General features: G+C 33.6%; 4 protein-coding genes across 4 annotated transcripts; 2 read left to right on the top strand and 2 right to left on the bottom strand.

Moving 5' to 3' along the window:
* Positions 1-270: 270 nt before the first annotated feature.
* On the bottom strand, positions 271-2981 carry TRIADDRAFT_54429 (uncharacterized protein; the record flags this gene model as incomplete). The annotated part of the gene is made up of 7 exons (XM_002110923.1): positions 271-348; positions 889-1044; positions 1476-1600; positions 1817-1881; positions 2095-2189; positions 2343-2433; positions 2887-2981. 7 exons carry the CDS (start codon positions 2979-2981, stop codon positions 271-273), a joined length of 705 nt encoding a protein of 234 aa, XP_002110959.1.
* Positions 2982-4921: 1940 nt separating this feature from the next.
* TRIADDRAFT_23262 (uncharacterized protein) lies at positions 4922-8269 on the bottom strand (the record flags this gene model as incomplete). Its single annotated transcript, XM_002110924.1, has 20 exons — positions 4922-5159; positions 5249-5350; positions 5447-5527; positions 5598-5644; positions 5725-5817; positions 5903-5962; positions 6037-6114; positions 6191-6251; positions 6316-6386; positions 6474-6571; positions 6649-6711; positions 6789-6891; positions 6963-7066; positions 7148-7208; positions 7286-7360; positions 7468-7596; positions 7705-7798; positions 7885-7949; positions 8025-8088; positions 8184-8269. 20 exons carry the CDS (start codon positions 8267-8269, stop codon positions 4922-4924), a joined length of 1773 nt encoding a protein of 590 aa, XP_002110960.1.
* A 2315-nt stretch (positions 8270-10584) lies between these two features.
* TRIADDRAFT_54431 (uncharacterized protein) lies at positions 10585-14874 on the top strand (the record flags this gene model as incomplete). Its single annotated transcript, XM_002110399.1, has 15 exons — positions 10585-11038; positions 11140-11204; positions 11308-11374; positions 11506-11600; positions 11690-11788; positions 11924-12246; positions 12342-12412; positions 12512-12592; positions 12671-12796; positions 12877-13160; positions 13247-13406; positions 13537-13574; positions 13686-13906; positions 14086-14212; positions 14854-14874. 15 exons carry the CDS (start codon positions 10585-10587, stop codon positions 14872-14874), a joined length of 2232 nt encoding a protein of 743 aa, XP_002110435.1.
* Positions 14875-16308: 1434 nt separating this feature from the next.
* On the top strand, positions 16309-22479 carry TRIADDRAFT_37359 (uncharacterized protein; the record flags this gene model as incomplete). Its single annotated transcript, XM_002110400.1, has 21 exons — positions 16309-16488; positions 18172-18280; positions 18363-18450; positions 18536-18620; positions 18740-18845; positions 18932-19038; positions 19118-19228; positions 19338-19462; positions 19543-19579; positions 19692-20108; positions 20176-20291; positions 20399-20477; positions 20601-20759; positions 20840-20925; positions 21009-21080; positions 21162-21267; positions 21363-21469; positions 21536-21599; positions 21860-22000; positions 22077-22226; positions 22321-22479. 21 exons carry the CDS (start codon positions 16309-16311, stop codon positions 22477-22479), a joined length of 2604 nt encoding a protein of 867 aa, XP_002110436.1.
* Positions 22480-23136: the final 657 nt, after the last annotated feature.

The following is a 23136-nucleotide window of genomic DNA, read 5'->3' on the forward strand; positions in this document are numbered from 1 at the left end:
TAAATACGTATAGTATTTTTATATTCCGATTAATACAATTATACGTAACGTATATCATTTTTAATAAAAAGACATTCCGATTACTTGATGTTTTCCTTAAAACACAATTACAACTTTAAGACTTAAAGGCTACAATTGGCCAAGTATTTATTACGAATGATCCAATGCCTTTTAAGTGGCAAGTAATTAAAGAAATTGTCTACCCTAGATCTAAAATAAATTGATAGAGCATTGCATTAGCCCGTATTCGTGAAATTATCTTAGAAAGGTTTATTCATGATATTTCAGAGTCATGTAAACTCTTAAACAGAGTTGATCCAAATATTCGATAAATAGCATAAAGTCTATCTATGAATTTAATTAATTAATTTAATACAAGTTACTCCGCATAATTTGCGTTAGGTTTAATTATTTTAGTAGATTAACGCATTCTTCCTTCCAAAATATATAACCCAGTCTGATACTTACCTATAGGCACGTTAGGTTTTGTCACCACTTCTTAAAATAGCTCTTTTTAAAAGCATACAATCACTTCACATTCCGCCCAAAATTACAATTTAACGTGAATAAGAAGGTATTTATAACATTGATAACCGATAGTAAAAATATACATTTAATATATATAATTATATACACATAAATGTCAAACGAATCTTTAAAATTAAAACTATTAGTTTAGGTAATTCCTAAATGGTATTATTATTATACAAATAAACCTAATGAATAGTATTTACAGAGTGCTTATAGTGATAATTGAGGTTCTATAGAAATGGACAAAGTATTTGCGCGTTTCAGTAACAAATTCATACAGATTTACATTGTTCATATTCACTTGTTTAGTGATCATGCATTGAGTACACTCATACATTGTATAAAAATCATTTATACTTTACGGTTTGCTCCATCGTATTCACTAGAAGTTTCTTTACAAGCATTACTAGATGGATCCATCAGCATTTTTTTCACAACATCTTTACTATGATGTACCACAGCACCGCATGCCAATTGCATGTCACACATAGCACGCAGTGGCTTTAACAAAGCCTATGAAGCAAAATGAAAAATTAATTTAAACACATTTGCGAAATAGACGCAATTTTAACCGACATTATATAGCGAATTAGAATACTGATCCAAGACCTCTTTAATATGGTGGTCATTTTCCAAAATTTCTAAAGAAAGTGCCACTGCTTCTATGGTTGATACGCAAGTCACATTGGGTTGCGTTCTGATTACGAATTTACTGATCTCATCGTCTACAAGTTTAACCTGCAAGAGTAAGCCCTTTCTTTAATTAATATGTACGTGGCATTACATTTCTTATATACTGTATAGATGGTATCGTTAGCTATAATTTTTGAACATACAGTATACAAATGTATCGTCGTATAGCCTGATAACTCTATTCAAGTCTACCACGTGTATAATATATTAGTGCCTATCGATTTTTATTTAGTTTTTATTTCTATACTGACCTGAATGCATCTCTTTAGAAATTCATTTCGGTGCATGATTGTGCGCGCTTCGTTCCAAGTGCCATCAATAACAAATAAGTTAGTTACCTTTAATTCTTGGCAACTTAATTGCTTAATACCTATAGCTATAAATGAAGGATATTTAATGTTACTCATCAATTAAAATATATACACTTCTTAAAATTTATGCAAGCAAGGTCAGTCAGTTAGATAACAAAAGATATCATCAACAAGCTTGCAGTATCGTATTATTGCAGGGTTATCACAACTCTATACACTTCTATATATTCATTTAAGGAGATTTTAGAAGCATCTAGTGATTTGTTAAATAGCAAACTAACCTTGAGAACTAGGATAAAGTATGGCAGTTGATGGGGAAGATGCAATCTCAGCCAGTTCGGTTAACCTGTAAAACGATTCTATGCTATTATACTTTTACGGGTACATTTACTATTCGTATTATCGGATCACTCATTTTGTGTTAAAAGCACAGTATGCAATACACTATCCATTTGTACAACATCAGATCATAGCATGGAGTAATCTGATATCGTAGAGCAATATTTTTTTATATGAGGTATAGTGTATTCAAGTCATAAGAGTAACTGGGAAAACTTACCGATTCCTTGTAAATCGTATACCACGATATACATGCACACTATCTTTTGCCAATGCAGCTGTTAATATTGGTACGGTTGTCAATCTTCGCTTTTGCTGTTTTTTAGAAATAGTTGTATACGTATAGGTACAAAATATGATGGCTGTTTAATAAGATTATTTAACGTTTATCTACGTCTTTAAAAGGAAGAAATTGATATTTATTCACTAAATTGTCATTAATCAATCATACGTATTGCAATTGCAGACCTCGCGTGGATGTTGCAAAATACGGATTTTGACTGAAGTTTCGATTGGTTTGGCTGGCAGATAACTGCATAAGCACGTTCGAGCTGGACGACTAGATCAACAAATCGCAATACATTTTAATGCACAACCACGCTATCTGTAGTCGATTTTATCGGCTATAATTGCAATTGCAATCAGAGATGCAATTGCATCAGAATAATACTATTATCAACATCATCCACAAATTAATAACATTACAGGGCAGAATATCTTTAGTAAATACAGTCGGACGAATGATTAGCAATTTCCTTCATGATATTTTCACCTTCAATCAACAATAGCGGAAGTTCATACTAAGAGCAGATATAATTTTAAATTGAATACCCAAGTCCACAAGCAAAGAAATTTTCAAATGTTGAAAATTACCGTCTCAGTGATGTTTACTATAAAATTATAATTCTTATCCTTGATATTAATTTCCCCATATCAATATCATCCTATACTAAACCACTTGCTATTCTTTATTGGCTGCACTAGTATCGTAACATCTAAATGTACTACTCACTTGCATCGAGCACATTCTTCACGGCATTTATCGCTACTCTCTTCTATAACATAGCCATTTAAAAATTCATCATATGTCTCATCCTCTTCCGCCATTGAAGCATACGCAATCTCACTATTTCAGTATTACACGTCACTGTATGAGATCAGTTATATTTATGAGCGAGCCTTTGGTATTTAAATGTGCCAGTCAGCACCTTGATTTCCAGTAATCAATGTTGATCGTCTTGCTGTAAATAACCAAAGCTCTAAAGCGATCATATAAAGTATAAAGTTGCGGGAATATGCGCGATTTTGGATAATATTTTGATGCTTTTCTGCAGCAGGGCTCGCTGTGAAGCATAATAATATGCTGAGCTTTTTCTTATATACTATAGTATACTGCACGTCTATGGTGTGAATGTACACTATTGTACAGTATCACACACTGTATTACCATGGTAAAAATATACGGTGGTACGCGAGCTGTATGCTGCCACGCCCGCACAAACACACTGTGCTCAATTTTCCATAAAAATCGTATTAAAATGCAATCTTTGATGCACGTTATCCAATTATTATGATAATATTAATTACCAATATAGAATCGCAGATATAAGCATCAAGGTATTCGCTACTTTTATCGACCTGTTACAAGTGACTGATGCTAAATACTACTAATTAACTAAAATGACCGATTATGTGTATGTGTAATATTCGCGTTTACGCGTACGAGTACAGTATATTCTCGTATGTTATGGTTAACCCCACTCGTTCTGACTAAAAATCTTGATTTCAATAATAACATATAATGAAAACTATATTCCAGATATTAAAGATGAAAGTCATATCATTTAAAGCAGTATTTTTCACTGTATATGATGATATAGATGAGGGTAATAATTTCGTAACATTTAAACATTATTTCTGGCATAGTCCAACTTCGGGTTTGTCTGTAACTTAATATAAGAGTATATAATCAATAGGCCTAAACCATGATTTTAGCTACTGAGGGGTCGTGCAATTCCGAAAACTTCAAAAATATTTAGCCAGTAATATTCACTGAAAATCACTGCTGATACGTCTTATCCTCGATGCTACATAATTTTCAGGTAACTTAATGAAATATAAAACATCTAATTATCTAAATACGTACAGTATCATACAGTGCAATTATAAGCAGAAAACTTTAAACTGATGCTTAAATCAGTTAAATGTATTTAGTAACTCCTTGTGTATACCGGTACAGTATTGTATTGCTGGCTTAAGGATTCTAACTTACTTGGTCAGCATTGACAGTATTTGACACATTGATAAATGAAAAACTTGATGTTAAAAAGTCTTACAGCTTGTAATTGGAATGTAACTCAACTGATTTTTATTGCGTAGTGGCATACAAGTATAAGATATGATACAAGAAGATTTAATTATGCCATACCAGTTTTAAAAATAATTATTTCGTGCAAAATTGGTAATCATGGTACCACTCGTAACTACGACAAAGAATAGCCTTCATAAACTGCCATGGTGTGACCGCAGTTGATCGATAAAATATCTCTACACATCGCATTACCCACTAGTCACATCATTGAATTAAGATAACTGAAGTAATATTAAAACGATTTAATGTAGTAAGGGATAATGTACGGTACAGCAACTCCTGCCTTTAGTAATCTGGGTAATGGTACAAAATCCAAACTATGGTAACGATTGATTAACGACTTACAAATCTTACTAATCGCTTAGTATAATACACTTGTAATATTAAGATTTATCTCTTCTACGGTCAGGAGATAAACGTCTTCTGTCGCGATAATTAAAGTCATCCCTTCGTTTTCTTCGAGGTGACGCGCTGCGGCTTCTACTGAAAATATAATAAATGGTCATAAACAATCTTAATAATAGTCAAGTATTGGAAACAAATAATTCGAGGACATGTATAGATAGCTGGCTTATCGTGTCATAGTAATGAGTTTTTTACAGCTGAATTACCGTTCATTCTTTTGCTCGTAGTATCCACCTTTCTTTCTTGCAGCATTAGCTATGTAATCAACAGATTAACCTTTAAGTGAATAGTATATTATCAAATCTATAGGTGGATCAAAGAAAATACTGTTCCTACCTGAGTCTTCAGAGCTACCACTAGACGAAGATGTCGATTCCGAACTCGAATCAGAATCGGAGTCTGAATCTGAATTGGAATCTGATGAACTACTGTCATCACTTGATTCAACAGCTCTTTTTTGAGCCATTATTAGCTTCGGAGCGTTCTTTAAGTGTGCTCTTAACTCATCACTGATTTATAAAACGTATGCAAATAGTTGTTATTAATTACGATATTAAAAGCATAAGAGTTGATATTTTACAGCTATTAATAGGCTTACGTTAATGCACCAAGGCCAATTGAGGTAAAGAAATTGATAGCAAATCTAGTATAACTTGGATTATTTCGTGGAAACAAGCCTTCAAAAAATTCAGCTAGTGTCCTAAAGCGGATTAATACGATAAATTGTATAAAATGCATAATACCAATTGCGAAATTTTATAATTGTATTAGGGTAATAATCGATAACATTACTTACTCATCTCTGAAACGCTTATTTAATTTCATGATACCCATGTATTCAGATAATTCTTGCAATAAAATCTTTGCAAATATTCGACTACAGTTGAGTATAAGTAACGATTTTAGCGAAAGTATAATAGCGAAAAGATACTCAGAATATGGCTTACCTTGATGATGTAGTTTCGTCTTCATTTAGATGAATGCAGGACAAAGCCTTTGATTATAATATTAGTAATTATGATATCGTATTTTCACATTTAGTATCAATGTTACTTTCAAAATAATAATTCTTACCGTCCAAGGAATAGCATCCGTAAAAAATAGATGTGCAAAAAACTTTACCACATTTCGCAATTTATTAGTTTCCAACCTATGGCAATTTTCGTACTAAAATAAGAGAGTACCGTAAATAATTGAATTGATTCGTTGATAAACAAGTACAGCTAACATATAATAGCAATTTGATTCTAACTTGGTCTTGGAATATCTCGTCGTATAGTTCAACATAGGTTTTGTTTAACTGACAAAATCTCTGAATCAAAATATTTTATAAAAATCACGTTAATAAATGTAAAAGGTTTTCTTTAAAAGCAAGACTTCTCTTACTTGTGCTAGTAAGCCGTACATCCTGAGATACGAACGCTCCTGGGCACAGCAGTCTATAATCATACTGCATAGTTCTTTCTAGAATTGACACAAGGTCGTTTTTAGTCGCATAGGCATTATCCTTATTTGCGAAAAATTAATTAAATAGTTTAACCTCCTGCCCCGGTTTTATCTCCATTTTCAATAATTTATGAGCACATTCTTCGAAATCCAAACTAAATTAGAAAAGTAAAATCACTTAAAATTTTGAATTATTACCTTCACAGAAATAATCTCTACCTGGACTGTATGGTAAGATAAATATTCCTCCTTAAAGCCACCAAATTTGTCTCGGTCTGATCCAAAATCATCTTATCATCTACGTATTTATTCATTTATAAAATTTTTCTAATAAATGTACTAAAAATTGCAAATGAATCACGTTACGAAGACGTAACAGTACCTTTTTCTTCTTCTTCATCATCGTCATCATCATCGTCCGATTCCTCGTCGCTTCCACTAGCGGACGATCCATCATCGTCATCACCTAGTATACCTAATTTTAAAGCAACACGAACATGAGAGTATGCTACTACAATTCACGGCAGCTTCACGGTTGCTTATTAAGCTTACCTTTTCGTAATACCTGATACCGTTCTTCATTCTGTAAATAGTCTGGATCAAACTTGAAAATATCTAAGAAATGCAAAACCGCGCTTAATAAAACTTTATATCTATATCATAGCTTTATCTTCTCGCAATTGCCAATATACTTAGTATATTTTCTCCATCAGCGGCGTCATCGAGAGATAGAAAATGTGTGATTTGATCGGACTCTTCAACTAACACCAGCTCTTCAATTACAGTTGGATAATCCTATTGATGTATGATACGGTCTTTAAAACATAACTTCAGTAGCAGTAGTTACAGAGAGAAAGTTAGAGTACCTTAAAATCGTCTTTCCTAATGGCAAATAGCACTTCTATCATATATTGGACGCGTTTTCCTATATCACTGTCTTGGATAATACTTCTAAAGCGATCGAAAATTCCTACAGATGTTCAATAAAATTACTGTTACCTACTGAAAATTCTATAAATTTGTCAATTAATATCTTTTTGATATAAATTACCTCTAATTCCTGTTGGCGATAGTTCACCCAACTTTTTTCCACATTCCTTAATAACACCAACCTAGTATTCATAATGAGATCAGGATAACGTTATCTGTCAAGATGATTTTAAGAATTTTAACAAATCCAGATACTTACAGCAACTTCAACACTATCTTCGGTTGGATTTTCTAAAAATACAGTCAGTATCTCGAGGATAACCAATTCATGAATCTTATCATGACAGAAAATAGCAATTATGTTATCGATAAATCAATTAACGGTCAATTTCACAATCATTCCGATACGGTTAACATAATTGACACGATATTAACACTTACAACTTGTTGGTTAACCAAATGCGCTAAAAATTTAGCAGTTGTAAGACATGTGGCTTTATCGCCTCTTTTCATTGTTCTTTTAAACTGAATTAGTAATCTCTTCAATAGCAACTCTCCGATTTGTGGAAACTATAAGTTTTATTGCATATGGGAGCGATATAATTATTGCAATGAGTGCTCGATGCATAAGAGTATTAATATACTTTATGTGTAAAATCACAAAGAAAGTCAGCTTACTTTCGTATTAATTACTGCAACCAATGCTGCATAAACATGAGTAAAAGTAGGAGATGCAGCTTGAGCAGTTATAACTGATCTAGCTAATAGGCCCCTATAAAAAATAAATAATACATGTTTACTTGTTACAGCACAAACACGCGTACAGTTTATAATCTTCTGCGAATAATAGTAACGTACCTTCCGCGAACAATATTCTCCTTGAATAATTCTCTTATTATATCAGACATATTGCCAACGTTGACCTATATCAAATACCCGTAGTCATTATAATATGAGCTCATTGCAATAGGCAAAGCAATGTTAAATCCTTTACTAACTTTGTTCACCAAGCCATTGATACTCTTCTTTAGGGCTTCCCAGCTCAATCTTTGATAGTTTTCACTACGAATGAAAGTCCATGAAGGAATGTTATTAACTGCATTGATATTCTAATCTGTTTGTATCTATAAGTAATCACTTCAAATTTATTTTTTTACCTGCTCTTATCAGTAATTTGCTCCTGCATCATGCGAAGTCTCGCAGGTGGAATGTAAGCACCACCTGTATAAGAGAAATGGTCCATGATGAAACAGAAAGAGCGCTACTATTTTCAATACAGAGCTATTATACATGTATAGTATCGTAAGGATGGGATATTGATGTTTATGCGCATATTTTTATGGAAAGGCATGAGGAAAAAAAGGAAGCGAGGCCACTTACCAGTCCTACTGGTTAAAATGTCTTTCTTTTCATTTGTTTCTTTCGGTTTCTTATGATTATTATCCCTATCATCTATTATAGGATCATTTTTCATTTCTTCTTTCCGGGAATGATCACTTACATATCTATCACCCCTGCAGAAGGAAAATTTAAATTAATTTCTTCATTGCGATCTTCATGGATAGGACAAGTACTTGTCGATTGATCCCTCACCGTCGTCTATCTCGGTCACTATGCCTATCTCGTCTGTCTTTGTGGTCATCTCTATTTCTATGTCGATCATGTCTGTCTCTTCGTCTATCAGTGCAATTTTATGCAAAAAAAATTATTGCAGTTTTATGTTTTATACAAATGCATACATTTTACAGATACGTATATCAATAACATTACAGTACACGCAATTTACGTCAGTAATTCAAAATTCACGCGGCAATTAACGAATTCTATGCACATTTTCATACGTGCATCGCTGTAAATAGCATATTAGTAGTAAAAGTACCGTGGAGATCTCGAGCGGCTTCTTGAGCGTCTCCTTCGAGGTGATCTGGAGCGTTCCCTATGTGAACGCTTAGATGCGGGACTATGTTCTCGTTTACGATCCTACACATGTACGTTAAATATCAAAATGGTATCTTTGCCTAGGTATCTTATTACTGTACACTATAATTATGAAATGATTCAGAAGTGGCTTAAATTGAATTGAAAATGGCTATCGAAATTAGGAGTACAGGATGAATCATGTAGGAGTACCTTTACATTTGCCTCACGGCTATGTTCTGGAGTAGCGCTACTGTCTTCAGTACTAGAATGAAGTATGGTAGGAAAAATGAGCATTAAACTTTGACGTTTTCTGCGAAAATTTCTATATTTAATTGAGGAAAGCAATTGCAGTACCTGGAAGGCATCTTGCTTGTGATAGCTGTAGCAGCTGTACAATGGAGGAACTACTGTACCAATTGACACTTTAGTAAGTTATAGTATGAGGCAATACACTACATACAGTACAGTACAGTAGGACGGTATCAGCGAATTGATTACTGGACATCAGATTTACTTGACATGCTTAAGGACTAAAAGGTAAGTTACTACAGTCCAGTCTGCCAGTCAAAGCTTTCTCTACAGTACTGTAGAAGTCGCTGACAGTACAGTACAGTACTGTACAGTACATACTGTACACTGTACAGTATGTACTGTACACTACAGCGGATAGTAAAGAGTTGATCGAGAGCAGACTCGGAAAACTTGCCACAGACACTTTACCGCATAAAATAAAATCAATTAATTAATTAATTTTAGCTGTACTGTACAGTATTAGGATTAAATGCTACAAAATATTTAATCCCCCCTCGTACTATCAAATCTATATTGATATTGTTTTCGTCCTATACTACTGTACATTGTACTGCGGTAAATTATATTATCCCCGTCAATTTGTCTTAGACCCATCCAGAGACTATCGTCTACCTCCATCACGGGTTGTTGTATTAATTAATGAATCGATACTATAAACCATGGAGGTAAAAAATCGACTGAGTACGGTTACTGTGTGTGTGTGTTGTTGCTCTATTCTCAGCTCTTAATACTTCTTGACTCCTGTTTCTCTGATCTGCAATTCTCATATTTCAGCTGCATGAAAATAAATAAACTCCTATCACTTACAGTACTGTACTGTATTTTTAAGTCCTCGGTATAGTCGTATTGACTGTCTCTACATCTACAGTATACAGTATTACAGTGTATAGTGACTATACTGTACAGTACAGTACTGTACACTGTACAGCTCGGCGCCATTCGTACAGTACAGTACAGTTCGTAGAGTCAGCTGTCAGTGGAATCAGTTCGGACTTCCAATATTCTAGCTCCGGTATATGGTTGCCATAGTGATGATCGGTAAATGATGCTGAAAGCTAGGTCTAATTTCCAGTTTAACTGAACTGACTTTTGATTGATCACTTACCCAAGAGTATTGTTAATAGTAATCTGTAACTGTCGTAACGAAATCTTATATCCTGCAAAAATACTTTTATTTCACAAATTGAAACATAGAGTCAAGATATTGCTTAATATTACTATACTGCGGATACTTAATCATTACAATAAAATAGTTTAATTTACACGTTACTAATATACCCTTGTATAGACTTTAAATTGTTGTTACATTCTACCCAACTAAAAAGAATGTCAAAATCGAAACGACCAAATCGTGAGCCAACGCCACCATCTCGTATAGATGATGTAGATCGGGATGACTTCTTCGCTGATCCTGATATGATGTTTGATGAATTACCTCAACCCTTTCGCACGATCGATAAAATATTAGAAGGAATATTCGACGATTCGTGGAATATTATCAACAAGAGACAAGCTGAACGCGAAGCAGGTACATTAAAGGTTCCAGTCCCAGTATATAATGGCGTTAGAGTTGGTACAACAACCGAGGAGCCGAGATGTCTTGCTCCATCAGTAGATGGAAATTATGTCTTTTTAGGTCATGCAGATGGACTAGTTGTACTTAAACCACCATCAGTTCTAACATTAACGTCTTGGGATGAAAATGGTGTGTTACCAGTGCAGTTATCAACTGCTGATATGCCAGGATCCATTTATTTAGTTACGATGCTTAGTAATTTAGGTAAGATCTTGATACTAATATACCCTATAAAGTCATTACTGTTCATAAAGAATCTAATTTACTGTATAATTAAGCATCTTCTGTGAAATAATTTTATGCAGGCGTAGGTAGGGTCTTTGCGCTATTTAAAAATAGACTGTTCCTGCTACGGATAATCAATGATACGGTAAATGCTAGGGCTAAAATTAATGTTCAGCCTTAACTAAATCAATCCTTATCGTCCGTATCGAAGTAGTCATTCAAAAATTTGGAAATCTTTTATATAATAGGATGCTGCTATCATTACAACAATGAAGTTATCAAGTAATGGAGATTTTCTTGGAGTGGGCACCCAAGGTAATCAGCTAAACATTAATTCCACTCGTGGCATAATAAATTGTATAATAAATTGTATGTGTATAATGACAAGAAAGCTTCACCCTAATCAACAATTCCTAAAATTTTGTGCTAATTTATTTTTCAAATAGCATCAAAAAAATATTTCTTTGAAGTGCATCGTTTACCAAGTGATGGTTGGACGAGAGAGCTAACATCTGCTAACCGGCAACTTTTGAAACATGAAGTATGACTCGTTTTTTTATTAGTTGCTAGCATTAGTTCAAGTTATTAATAGAATTAATAATTACTGTGTCTCCACTACTCTATATATAGTCAAAAATAATATCTTCAGCTGAGCAACATGTCCCACAGCAGCTAATTAATAATCAAGATAAACCTGTACCTCCACCAGTACAAATTGTTAGTCAAGAGGTTTGTAGAAATATACGATAGATCTACTTTACTGTTTCTAATGATTGCTACTTTAAACAGAATCTATAAAGGTGACATTTACATTAAAAGAAGTTGGAATAACTTCTTATACAACTATTTGCAATCATTAATTAGGCCGAAGGAACACCAAATCCTTCGCAAACTCAACTGGAAGGGCAGTCAAATCCTACTCTCAATATCACAACTGGAGCAGTACCTTCGCGAATTAATTTCTCTAAACCAACTCTTCTCATACGTGTCAAGTGTTCTAACACGCCGACACCGTGTAATGGCACGAATCCAGCACAAGCTTTATCTGCTTACAACAATAGTGACTTTTTGACATTGGGAAATGGTTTAATTCATTCTCTGTCTGCGCAATTGCTTGATCAAAGGCGTACTGATTATGATAGTCTCGGCTTTATTTCACAACAAGATAGTGAAGCTGAAATACGCAGGTTTGACAAAACAAAGGATAATTTCTTAATTTCACACTAAGTAGTGTAATTTGTAATTGTAAATTACTTCCAATAATATATATGTTTTTAATTAGTGTCCCAACTTTCCATTTTCTTGGACCAACTAAGTATCAACCAAACAGTTTAGAAGGCAATCAGAATGAGGGTAAGATATTGTCGTAACATAACTCTAGATAGATGACATTATAATCAAACTCTTAATAATAGTAATAGAAATAATTAAGTTATGAATTTATATTTTTAGTAGCAAAGCCATCATCTGTTGTTATGTGGTGGTCAAGTTGTAACCAAATCTTTCATTATCCTCTACCAAAGAGTGGACGAGGTACAGCATATTGAATACATATGCAAATATCACCTTATAAGGAATGTAGATTATTAAATTGATGTTGTTTCCTTGCAGTCGATAAACCTGATTTAGTATGGCCAAATGGAGATGTTATAATAAATAGTACTCTGAGTAACGACAAAACCTTGCTAGCAGTAGCGTTAAAAAATGGTATATTGGTAATCTGGGATGTATATCATGGTAAATAGTAATATTGATTGTTTAATTCTATTAATCACATTATATTACGAGAATAATTGATATTAGCTACTTATTTACAGGTTTAGAAAGGAAAATTATTGGATTTTCGAAAAGAGGGTCTATAATTTGCATGCAATTTCTACTCCCTGGCGCACTAAATGAGACTAAAACCATGCCTAAAGCAGATCCTGGATCAGCTACTTTTCGAACAGGCCCAGAAGGCTTAATAGTCGCCTGCAGCGATGGTAGCTTGTGCATAATCGAATGTGAACCGGATAAAAGTGAAACTGCACCAATTATATTGGCACATCCTTCGGAAATCCCTTTTTATCGAATTCTTCCGCTACCAAATCTACCACAATTGGTAACGAGCTGTAAAATAAGTTATTGTCGGAAAGCGGATTCATGCTACTTACTGTTAATAATTGCAAGTATACTTCTATATTCTAGTTTATAACTGTACAGAAAAATAGCGAAGTCATTGTTCATGATGCTAGGAAAAGAAAAAGAATGTGTGAAATTGTTATGTCTAAATCATACCACCTTGATAATCCAAGAAAAGAGGGTGAATTGATTTTAGCGAAAGGAGGACGCGTTGTAGTCATGAGAGGTACAGGAACAATACTAAGAATTAGATTAATTTTACGAATAATATTCTAAGTGCTGGTTTCTGAACTATTAATAGACTTGAAATCTATCCTATATCAAGACTATAGCCTTTAATTTCTTTTTTGTTATAGGTGTCAAGGATGATACTATGTTTACTGAGCTGGAAGATGTAATTAATTCCTTAATTTTTTCCTCATGACTCGACCATAGCTCAATAAAATTGAATGAGTCCATGTCTGGTCTTTTCTGATATTGGTTTCTTCTTATCTCATTTGTATAGGTCTTTGCAGTGTATGCAATTCAATTACACTTATGTCTAGAATTAGGAGAATACTTTGCAAAGATTCAAAAAGACAATCAAGGACGGCAACAGGATGAAAATGTAAAGAATCAAACTACTGGTAAAGACAAAAAGCGTAATTCAAGAGCTAGCAAACAAAATAAAGAAAGTGCTTCAATTGATGAAATTGAAGAAAGATTAAATTCAATGTTACGTGAAAGGTAAAACTAGTAGTTATATTTAGTAGCATTAATACTTAATACTTTCATTTCTTTTATATCCGATCTACTATTAATATATTGCACTCTTATAATGTATTTATAGTCTTTATTCAAAATTACTCTCGAGCGCACTTTTTTTGTTCCTACAATGATTTCTACGTAATTTTATTTTAATAAAGAAATGCGGAACAGGCACTTCGACAAGCCAGAATGCAACAAAGGTGGTCAAGATTAAAAACAGAATTAAGGGTTATCTCTGCAATAAAACATCAAGCAAAAAGAAGAGACTTTTTACGCAAGGCTTTTGTAAGCATATTAGTCTTAAATTATTCACTATACTAATTGTGCACAGTTAATAATAACCTTGAAGCGTAGTTTGTTTAAATTATAATATACTGTGTCTTATGTTATAAATTAGAGAAAATAAACAGGGAGAAGTTAACCTGACTGCTCAAGCAACCGCAGACTGAGAAGGAATATATAAATTCCGCATAAATCGAGAAATTGTAAATACTACCGAATAATACTTTCAGCCGAAATTTTGTTCGTTGTAATAACTCACATTTGGCGAATTACTGTGATCGTGCGATAAAAGTTGCTAAATAAATAATTAGTATCCTTTACCAAAACGACTAAATTAGTTAATATGATACGATTGCATTAGCCTTGTACATAAGATCTTAGTAAATCTTGCAAATACTGCATTAACTAAGAATCGTTGGAAATATTTAAACAGTCACAATCGACCTGAAGCAAATCTACAATTATTGTATGTAGCAGTAATTGATGTTAGGATGCCATAGTATATTTAATTATGATATTTTTTGGAAATAGATATTGATATCTATTTAATTTAACAACGCTAATGCGTTTCTTGTATATTTGTTAAATATCCACCATCTGTAAAAATATTTCATGAAAAATTTATATTGTTGTTTATAATATAGGGCGTACTAGATAAATACTAATGTTTTGACGGAAACATAGCTCATGAAAGATTTAATGATAGTGATTAATGAATAAAAGCAAATTGATAATCTCATGTGCCTACTATAATTTCATAATTTAAGATTAATGGTTCTTTATTCCAATATTTTCAGGAAATTATTATTATTATTTATTAATATTATTATTCTAGTTATTTATACGAGTAGTTCACTGTCTGAGAGTAGTCCCAGCAGAATGCCACGATATTTTATTTATTTATTTTTGAATTTACAAAATTCACTGATTTACCACAGCATGTTGTGTAGTATAGGTACAAAAAGCGTTTACTTGTGTTGTAATACTGTGCATATTGTGCCAGCTAACAGTTCTGAGCGTTAGAAGTTCGATTAATTATATAATTATCAAGCCTATTCAGAAGTATATTACCGTGTTATGCCGTACGTACTGCTTCGTAATCCATAACTATTGTGCAATATAGGAATTGGATTTCAGGGTATTAACATAATAGTCGATGATTTTATTTCATTTATTTATTTAATTTCACCTTGGCATTTAAATCTAAATTTAATTTCATTTAATATTTATATAGTCAATAGAAATTAATTGCTGTAGGAGATTACTAAAATACATACTTGTCATGGACTACTTAACCAATTTTACTCTCTTGTATTAATAACTCAGGTAATTTTTACCTATTATACAGTATGAAATAAAATACTGCGTTCGAGTATTTATTTTACAGAACAGTACTAGTACAGTACAGTACTGTACAGTACAGTACTGTATGTCGTAAATGAAATTTTCAGAAAGTGCTCACTATGTACTGTACAGTTATACTGTATGCTATACTGTACACTTGGACAGTACGCAGTGTACAGTGTGTAGTACTGTACGCCTCACAGACTGTCATTGTACACACGTGCCGGACGCATGCTAACGCCCAAAATGACAACTCATTTCAAAAAATCGTACGTTTACTGTGTACTGTATGAAGTATGAACTATCACTACTAGCCAGTAGTAGAGTTTGCAAGCGATCATGGGAACAACATCTACAAAGAGCCTGCGTTGCGATCACCTCATACGGTATCATATCACATGGTCTTGATCACGTGCTAGTTTAATTAATTAAGGTTAATTAATTTATTTATTTATTTATTCAATTATACTCTACTGTACAGTGTACTGTACGTATGTACTGTACAGTACAGTACAGTACAGTACAGTATAGTACATTGTACTGTACAGTAGAGTACGCCCTGCTATTACAGGACAGGACAGGCCTACTGTAGACTTTTTATTTATTCCTGCTCTTAGTAACATCGGCTTCAATACGTTTTCGTACAGTGCGAAGTGCGTATCATTCCAGTTGAGAGGCAGAGGCCCTTTCTTGTTCGCTGATTCGCAAATCCAATACTTTTCCATAGAAGATTTTTGACGATAACTTATTGCAATATGCAGTTAGCTTCATTATTTCGAAATCATGGAAGATTTTGTGCTTCTCATCCTTGGGAGGTCATAGTAGCAACGTTAACTATTACAGTTTCGACTTTGTCTTTCAGTTTAAACTCCAATTCTATCGCTGAAGATCTCTGTCGAAACGGAAAATCTTGTGAAAGCCATCAAGATAAAAAGGTAAAAGGAACACATTATTTCATGTAATGAGAACCTGTCTTATACTGCACATTACTGTTGTGGTCAGTTTGCTTTTAAATTTGCAATGTATGAAGAGCATAGTGCTATATATTAGAACTATTTTGGATTATCTTCGATACAATCTCCAAGCTTAGTTTGAAGTGGTTTATTTGTTCAAAACTTGCGCAATGCCTGTTGAAACATATTGTATTTCAATATTTTGCTATTAACTATGAGGCAAGCCGAATAATGGGAAAGTTTGGGTCATGTTAGAATCTAGTGTTCTAGTTGTATCTCATCGTAAAGTGGACCTGCATACTTAAAAGATATAGACTGCTTTTTGGGGTTTCCATGTACTGCTTCTCTTAAATTTACAGCACTGTAGTAATAAATAATCCTTCAGCTTACTATTGTTATAATTATAATTGGCTTAATCGATCAGATGTAATTCAGGTTCAAACTAATTTCTTAAGTAGTGTATGTCGATACGATCAACATCTGCACTTGGACAAGTTAACGCAAAAATTATAAGTCTTAGCTTCGTGCAATCAACATTACAGTACTGACCTACTGTAGTAAATCATAAATCATAATGTAATATTGCCTTGAGCGGTATCATACTGTACTGTACAGTACAGCGTGATTATTTTCTCCTCAGATTACGAAAAATGAAAGTAAACGCTTAAAAATTGATCAAATCTATTTAAAATTTATATCAATCGATAGCTTATGAGCTTCTAATTTCAAATCTGCAGTTAGATTTCTGTTCTACAGAACATCCGCGGCATTGCTGATCATGATCAATATTACCGTTATAACACTGACTCTCCGTCGGATGATGTCAGCACTGTAGCTGTACGTCACTCTAAATGGTAGAGGCTACAATGCCTTAGCGTTTTGTGTTATTCAAGTGTAGTTGGAGTGGGATTACACTTGGCGTATCACTAGTGTACAGTAGTGTTTCACTAGTAGTAATTTCTAGTAGTCCATGGTACAGTTGTCTGACTGTCTGAGTATGGCTACTTAGATTAACAGCGATACTGTACAGTACACGGTACTGTTCATTGTGTGAAGGTGTACGTGACATATTGCTAGATCTGACGATATTGCACACAAGTTGTTAATTAATTTATTGATGAAATAGGGTATCTAAGTACTATACAGTACGTACTTTGCGAGCTTAATTTACGTATTAACTTGACCTGCCACGCTCTCATCAAATTGACCATGATTGCCACTAAGTATAAAAAATTCGGAGGACTCAAAATTACCTTATTTAGTCTAATGATGTCGACGAGTACAACTGGACCAGACCGGACAACGAAACACTGAGAAATTTTCCGGATGTCAATTCGCACCATTTGAAATCTAATGAATTCTTCCCATCCCACTGTATATTCTTTATAATTGTCAATGGAGACGGGGGATGGCCAGCTCAAGCTTAACATCTAATTTTAAAATTTAGACAAAGTACGCATATGTGCAGTACTGTACTCTGTATAAACCTTTGCGGTTTAATCCTTGTGATAGTATAATATTCGCGGCGTACGATGACAAATTTTTTACTATTTTGAGGTGTTTATATGGTATCGTTTGTAGCAATTAAAATTACTATTAAATTAATACCTTTAACAACAGATGTGTTAACCCATAACTGATTTCATCGACTTTACCATTCTACAGACCCGCGGCGATGTTATTGTTTTGACGACCACTAATTGCTTAGTTGTGGTATGTTGGCTATATCTTCAATTCAGAGCCCTTCGTAAGCTTGGTTCTAAGTATCTTCTAGGTATGTGAAATCTTGTCTTTCAAATGAATTTTATATGATGTTGCCGTATTAATTTACTGAATACCAAATTGATATATTGTAGGAGTTGCTGGTTTATTTACCTTGTTTGCCAGTGTTGTTTTCACTCTAAGTGCCATTCGTCTGTTGAAACAAGATATAACGGGCTTGAAGTTAGTGGTTAATGGTTATAATTTCTTATCTCGTTGCAAATTTGAGGTCTTAATGTGATATTATTTGGCGTTTAATTTACTACAGTGAAGCCTTACCTTTCTTTCTATTGTTGATGGACTTATCGCGTGCGAGAAAACTAGCTAAATTTGCTCTTAATGCAGCGTCCAAGGTAATAGATTCGATTACGCTAATGCTTAATTGATAAACCGATGATATTTATGGTTGGCTGACAATAGTTTATATTATGCCAAATTGAAGCTAATAACTTTGTTGCTCTAAAATTAATAGGATGAAGTTATAGAAAAAATCGGTGAAGGAATGGCAACTCTCGGGCTTACCATTACTTTGGATACCTTTGTAGAATCGCTAGTGATTGGTGTCGGTACATCAACAGGTATGTAGTATCACCGATATCTTATTAAGAACAAATTGTGATCGCTTAATCGAGCTAATTTTGACGTATTTCTTAATTTTATGAAGGCGTGAAAGAACTGGAAAGAATGTGTTGTTTCGGCTGCATATCCGTCATAGCAAATTATCTGATTTTCATGACATTCTATCCTGCCTGTTTGTCGTTAGCGTTAGAAGTATGTTATTAAAATAGATTTATGTACTCTTACCTATCAGAATTCCAAATAAGTGATATAATCTTTATTTACTTGATAGTTTTCACATGGAAGTTCGGAATACCGTCGTATGTGGGAACTGAACCGTTCATCTATCGATTCCTCTTCATTTAAGCCTAATCCTGTAGTGCAAAGGGTCAAACTCATCATGGTTTGTAAATGTTACGCCATAATTTAATCACTCACATGCTGTAGTAATTGGAGTAATAACAGTTATGTAATGATATCGTTTACTAATCAGCTGTTTTGAATTGCAATAGTGCGCTGGGCTAATGTTAGTCCATTTCCGCAGTCGGTTCTTTGGCGGAATTGATAATGATCAAGGATTATCTATTCAATCTATTTTCTCTCAAGAATCAAGCATCTATGAGAAGTGGTGGCAACGGTTAGTTTTATAAAGTTATTCTTAAGAAGCTACTACAAAAGCTTTCAGCTAAATTCTATTTAATTAATTCAAACTTGCAGAGTTTTGGGGATGAGACCAGAAGAGGTAATATTTCAAGTATCTTATAGTGTAGCTATCGTTAAACAGATATAGGATATGAACAATAATTGTAGCTTAAACACAAAAATATCTGTTTAGTTTTAATCGTAAGTTTTAAATCATTACGCAGTACATCACCGTAGGAGTTGCTGTATTTCTTGTGCTTAAATATGCACTATGGGAAAAACATGATGATACCGGCAGCAAATTAGCCAAAGAGTTCAAGAAGGATTGTAATAAAAAAGAGAAAATTGTTACTAGTAATGGAACTGTAACTGATGCTGAAAACCACACCGAGAAACTATCGGCAAATGAAAAAAATACGAATGAAAGCTCTCCGTCAGTACCATTAAAGGCTGGGCGTGAAGTAGTAGCTAGGAAGGAAGAAAACACGAAAGGGGAAGAAGCAAAGCCACAGTTTTTTATCGATACCAACTCCGATGAAGAATCTGACCGTGATAGTAAAAGTGAAGAAACTGCCGACAGGAAAATACAAGAGAGAGAGAAAACTCTGGAAGAATGCCTTGAAATTCTTAATAATAATGAGGTTGGCAAATGTAAATTGCAAATATTTTTTTGTCGTTCATTTTTTAAGACGGGTTATTTTTGTGTAGAAATCTTGTGATCTGTTAACCGATAAAGATATCCTGAGGCTTGTTGAGGCTAAACATATTGCTCCATACAAACTCGAATCGGTATTAAATAACCCTGAACGTGGCGTTTCCATTAGGTATGATTTGATAACCGTGTACATCTTCAGGGATCTTTGATTACTAATATGCTAAAATTACAAGGCCTTTAAGCTGATCGCCTTCTTTTAATTTATGTTTGGAACAGACGTCAAATTCTTAGTCAGAAACTAACTAATGTAAATGCATTGGAGAAACTTCCTCTTAGCAACTATGATTATTCTTTGGTTAGAAGAATATATTTTAGTATTTTTAACTATCAAGTTCATGCTAGATCATTGTTTTATCCAGAGAAATCTACATTCTTTAAAAATAACACGTTTATAATTATTATCAATCTTTTAAAATAGGTTATAGGAGCCTGCTGCGAGAATGTAATTGGTTATACGGCAGTGCCTGTAGGCGTTGCTGGACCTCTATTCTTGGATGGAAAACCGTACCATGTACCAATGGCAACTACAGAGGGATGTTTAGTCGCCAGTACCAATCGCGGATGCAGAGCATTAACTGTAAATTATTTTGTGATATTTCCTTAGTTCATCGATGGTCGTTTATTCTTGCGTGTAAGATTTAAATTTTTTTAACGTAGCAATGTAACGGAGTACGATCTGCTATTTACAATGATGGTATGACTCGAGCACCTGTTGTCAAGTTTCCTTCTGTAGGAAAAGCTTGGTAAGTTATTGCTTTATGCAATTATTTATTTGCCACTACTGCTAAGATTTAAAAACACTAATAAGCCTTATTCCTACCATTAGTGAAGCCAAGTTGTGGTTGGACGAACCCGATAACTTTGAAGCTATCCGAAAAGCTTTTAATGCTACTAGTCGGTTAGTTGATTAGTTTATATCAATGACTTACGATACACGATAGATAAACTTAAAATACGTAATACAATTTCTATGATATAGATTTGCTCAGCTAGTAGGAATTCATTGCGGTTTGGAGGGTCCACTGCTTTTTATTAGATTTAAATCCAGAACAGGAGATGCAATGGGAATGAATATGATATCAAAGGTAGTAATACAATTTAGATTATTATTACTGCATGCATGTGTCATATTACAACTTTTTATTCTGAAATTTATGCTCACTGTTATTACTTATATAAGGGTACAGATGCTGCTCTTCGGTGTCTGGAAGACGCCTTTCCGGAAATGGATATTATTAGCTTAAGTGGAAATTACTGTACTGATAAAAAGCCAGCAGCGATCAACTGGTATAGTTTGTGTTCGGTATTACTTAGTAATTGCGTCAACTAATGCAATAGCAAATTTTTAAATAGGATTGAAGGTCGAGGTAAATCTGTCGTGTGCGAAGCTGAAATTACCGCGCGAGTCATCAAAGAGGTAATTCATTATCACATGTTGACAACAACCGTGCAGTAAGGTGTAATATTTGATGAGCTATAATAATGTGTAGATACGATACTACGTTGTTAGAACAACATTCATTACCCAGGGACCTCTAAGTTTTCTCTCAGAAGTCCCTACATTACCATAGCACGATAAATTCAAGCACTAGAAGCAATAAGCTAATTGATATTGCATAAATTTAAGATTCAAAATTAAAGTATAGATTAACAATATTCATCGTATATATACTTTAGGTTTTAAAAACAACCCCCGAAGATTTAATAGAAGTTAATTACGACAAGAATTTAATTGGTTCAGCTATGGCTGCTTCCATTGGTGGTTTTAACGCTCATGCTGCTAATATTGTAACGGCAATATATATTGCTACTGGCCAGGTAAGGAAAAAATTACTCATCATTCGTTATTTAATTTTAGTTTGGTTCATAAATAATCTTATCTCTATCTTTTCAGGATCCAGCTCAGAATGTTGAAAGTTCTAATTGTATCACAACCATGGAAAAACATGGTGAAAATGTCAGAATGTATTGTACAATGCCTTGCATAGAAGTTGGAACAGTTGGCGGTGGTACTATATTAGGTCCTCAATCTGCTTGCTTAGAGGTAACACTTAGCAATCCCAAAGATTTCCTGTAAATTGAGATTATGATACAAGATTTTAAGTATTAATAATATAACTAATACTCTCTCTGTATAGATGTTAGGAATACGCGGTGCAAATGTATCTTCACCAGGAGAAAACGCCAGACAACTAGCTCGGATAGTATGTGCCACTGTAATGGCAGGTGAACTGTCACTACTTTCTGCTCTCGCTGCCGGGCACTTAGTGAGAAGTCACATGAAATACAATAGGTAAGATCTTTATGAGGTATACATAAATAACGCTTCCATTTATTGCGATTTTATAACATTATGTATGATTCTATATTCCATTTTAGATCTGTTGTTAACTTAGCTGGCAAGCGTTGATAAACTTTCGTCTTCGACAGCACTGCTCTGTATACGGTTACTATATTATGCGAAGTGATGTGCTGTACTCTCTTAAAATTTTGCGTTGCTTTTTCCATTCTTATTCAGTATTGTAAAAGGTTGGTTTTACCGATCACATCAAAATTTTAAAAATGTAGTCAGATTGATGCAAGTGACTAAATTGTTAGTTAATTGCTAATTATACTGTGTATTGTATACTGCAAATTTATACTATGGAAGCTAAAAGTTCAGCGATTTTCTTTTTTCTGTATATAGTTTATAGTGATGATTATAATGCTTTTGTAGCATTTAATATTACATTTCCAGAAAGATGCATATCTAATTTAAAACCTTGGAAGCATTCGTTTATATGGTTTTATGATAGTGCTGTTTTTATAAATATATATAAGCATATCTTGCAATTTGTAAATTATTATTACGTCATGTAATGTGTCATTTCGAAATATAAACACCTGGATTTATTTATAAAAATCTTGGGATTTTTAAGAGCTTGCACTGTTTAGTTATCCACGATGAATTAAAA

This window comes from Trichoplax adhaerens, genomic scaffold (genome assembly GCF_000150275.1).
Source record: "Trichoplax adhaerens TRIADscaffold_3 genomic scaffold, whole genome shotgun sequence".
In the NCBI taxonomy this organism is placed as follows: domain Eukaryota; kingdom Metazoa; phylum Placozoa; class Uniplacotomia; order Trichoplacea; family Trichoplacidae; genus Trichoplax; species Trichoplax adhaerens.